Source organism: Protobothrops mucrosquamatus, unplaced genomic scaffold, assembly GCF_001527695.2.
Source record: "Protobothrops mucrosquamatus isolate PMUCROS unplaced genomic scaffold, P.Mucros_1.0 scaffold3072, whole genome shotgun sequence".
Taxonomy (NCBI): domain Eukaryota; kingdom Metazoa; phylum Chordata; class Lepidosauria; order Squamata; family Viperidae; genus Protobothrops; species Protobothrops mucrosquamatus.
In genome coordinates this window covers 272,873-275,828 of record NW_015389083.1, presented here as the reverse complement: position 1 = coordinate 275,828, position 2,956 = coordinate 272,873, and the positions used below count along the sequence as shown (strand labels likewise).

General features: G+C 50.3%; 1 protein-coding gene across 1 annotated transcript; it reads left to right on the top strand.

Moving 5' to 3' along the window:
- The first annotated feature begins 580 nt into the window (after positions 1–580).
- Positions 581–2,589, top strand: LOC107297007 (ubiA prenyltransferase domain-containing protein 1). Its single transcript, XM_015826360.1, has 2 exons — positions 581–1,104; positions 1,824–2,589. The coding sequence occupies exons 1-2, from the start codon at positions 606–608 to the stop codon at positions 2,309–2,311; spliced, it is 987 nt and encodes a 328-aa protein (XP_015681846.1). The 5' UTR covers positions 581–605; the 3' UTR covers positions 2,312–2,589.
- Positions 2,590–2,956: the final 367 nt, after the last annotated feature.

Sequence of the window (2,956 nt, the reverse complement as noted above, 5' to 3'; positions counted from 1 at the left end):
TCTCCCTCTCTCCCTCTCCCTCTCTCTCTCTCCCCCTCCCTCTCTCTTTCCCTCCCTCCCTCGCCAAAGGTATTTAACAAACTCATTTAATTAAATCACTTGCAATTAGCAACCAAGGGCCTACTATCAGTTGCCTTGTGGATTTGCAGTTTCACACATATTACAGCAATTATTGAGATAAATTAGGTATTTATGAAGCTATCTCTGTTCCTCAGTCATTGACTGAGAGGGGCAGCCATAGAAACTGAACCGAACATAGAATACATTTTTATCATTTAATGGTCTTAATTTTTCCACTTGCTTCCTTGGCTTCCCCCCCCCCCCCCTTAGCTCTTTCAGTTCAGTTCCTAGTCTTTGAAAAGCATGTCTTCACCTGGAGAGAGTCTCATTCCCTTTTTCCTTCTCGCCCTGTTCGCCCAACTTTTCCTGGTCCAAATACACAGTCATCAATAGAGTGTCTCCTTTCTTCCCTAAAGCATCTTCCGGGGCGGGGGGGAGAAGGAGGAAGGAAAGCCATTAAAAAAAATTGGCAATTGCACACACTTTCTTTCCTTCCTCCCTCAGGTCAGCTGTCAGCCCCTGTCCTTAGAGGAGGGTGTTCAGCCATGGAAGTGGAAGAGGAGATGGAGAAGATCAACATAGGGATGGAAAGCCTACAGAACAGCGAGGCAACCGAAGAAGGAGGCCCGTCCAACAGCTGGCCCCATAAATGTGCCTCATATGTCCTGGCTCTCCGGCCCTGGAGCTTCAGCGCCTCCCTCACCCCGGTGGCCCTGGGGAGCGCCCTGGCTTACCGCTCCCAGGGTACCCTCGACCTGGGGCTTCTGGTGGGCAGCGCCGTCACTGTCCTGGCCGTCCACGGAGCCGGCAACCTCGTGAACACCTACTATGACTTTTCCAAGGGCATCGATCACAAGAAGAGCGACGACCGGACTCTGGTGGATCAGATCTTGGAGCCTCAGGATGTGGTCCGATTTGGGGTTTTCCTGTACACTTTGGGTTGCGTCTCGGCCGCGTTCCTCTATTGCTTCTCCACCCTCAAGTTGGAACACCTGGCCCTGATTTACTTCGGAGGGCTCTCCAGCTCTTTCCTCTACACTGGAGGTAAGCTGGGCTTCTCTGTGTGGTCTCCCTTCCACGCTGTGGGACACGGGAGAGGGAGGGGGGGGAAATCTGCTTCCCATCAAAGTGCTGCCAGTTTAAATTTTAGACCAGGCCCAGAAATTTGAGTTATGTGGCCTATATGTTTGAGTCAATTCAATATGGGAAAGAAACCTCAAATTTTGCCCCGTCTGCTTGATTTTAACCTGCTCCTAAGAGTAAAGGGGCAAATGGCAGTCAGGCTGGTGTTGCTCTCTGAGCTTGGTGGTTTTCTTGCAGACGTTTCATTACCCAACTAGGTAACATCATCAGTGCTAGTAAGGAGTGCTGTTTGCTGTCAGTTTATATTCTGATGTCTTGCTTGTCTGGGTGGGTGGGGAATTCCCTAAGACCTCACCCATCCACCCACCCACACAGACAGGCAAGACACCAGAATATAAATTGACAGCAAACAGCACTCCTTACTAGCACTGATGATGTTATCTAATTGGGTAATGAAGCGTCTGCAAGAAAACCACCAAGCTCAGAGGGCACCAAGGACCCCATGGTCNTCCTCCTCCTCCTCCTCCTCCTCCTCCTCCTCCTCTCCACAACCCCCACTTCCTTCTAGCCCTGATGACATTACCTAGTTGGGTAATGAAACGCTGCAAAAAAACCACCAAGGTCCTCAGGTCCCTTCTCTGCTGCAGGCATTTAACTTCCCCTCCTTGTTGTTGCTACAGGCATCGGATTTAAGTACGTCGCCCTCGGCGACCTGGTCATCCTGATCACCTTTGGGCCCCTGGCTGTGATGTTCGCCTATGCCCTCCAGGTGGGCTACCTGTCCATCTCACCCTTGCTCTACGCCGTGCCCCTCGCCCTCAGCACAGAGGCCATCCTGCACAGCAACAACACCCGGGACATGGAGTCTGACCGGCAGGCTGGCATAGTCACCCTGGCCATTCTCATCGGCCCTACGCTCTCGTACGTCCTCTACAACAGCTTGCTGTTCCTGCCGTACCTCATCTTCTGCGTCCTGGCCACGCGCTACACCGTCAGTATGGCTCTGCCTCTCCTCACCCTCCCCATGGCCTTTTCCCTGGAGAGGCAGTTCCGGAGCCAAAGTTTTCTCAAGATCCCGCAAAGGACAGCCAAGCTCAACCTCCTGTTGGGACTTTTTTATGTCTTCGGCATCCTTTTGGCTCCCCCCGGCTCCCTCCCCAAACTCTAGGGAGACGGGAGGGAATGGAAGGTTCCCTGAAAATAATTGTTCCCAAAAAAAGCTTCCCCAAAAACACACAGGCAAATGTATATACATACATGTGCATATCTCTCTATATATGCATATGTAAATACACACACACATACATACACACACACACGTGAGTTTATAATCTTCACCAAACTGCACAAGGATGTTTTTTTTCCTGATCTGTGAACGTCAGATTTTCTGAAATGTTTCCTTTTTCACGATAGGGAGAAATCGTCTTTATAAAGTTCTGGGTTCTCTGAGTTTGGGTTTCAGCGTTTTGCCGTCTTTTTTTGTCTGCATTTCATAAATCAAAAGGTTAGCACTCCAGGGTAGAACTCCACAAGGCCACATAGTAGAAATCCCTTTTAAAATAAGATTTTGGGGGCAGGGGGGAAAAATCCGCACCCGCACCGGCCAGAATAAAAAAATCAAAACGCTAAAGCAAGTTAATCATCACATCTAATGCATTTGCCCCCACCCCACCCCTCCGTGTCTACTTTCCAGTCGTAAAGTTGGGCTTTTCTGTCGGAGGGAGCGCCAGTGGTATTTTAGGGAAAAATGACTTTGGATCCTTCCCCAGCTGTTCTCAATGTGGGAGGCTGGACCCAGTGCCAGATCTCAGAG

Bases quoted from the DNA above. Each gene is read 5' to 3' on its own strand.
- LOC107297007 (XM_015826360.1), top strand. From the start codon at position 606: ATGGAAGTGGAAGAGGAGATGGAGAAGATCAACATAGGGATGGAAAGC. The intron at 1,105-1,823 runs GTAAGCTGGGCT...TTGTTGCTACAG, and splicing joins CTCTTTCCTCTACACTGGAG to GCATCGGATTTAAGTACGTC.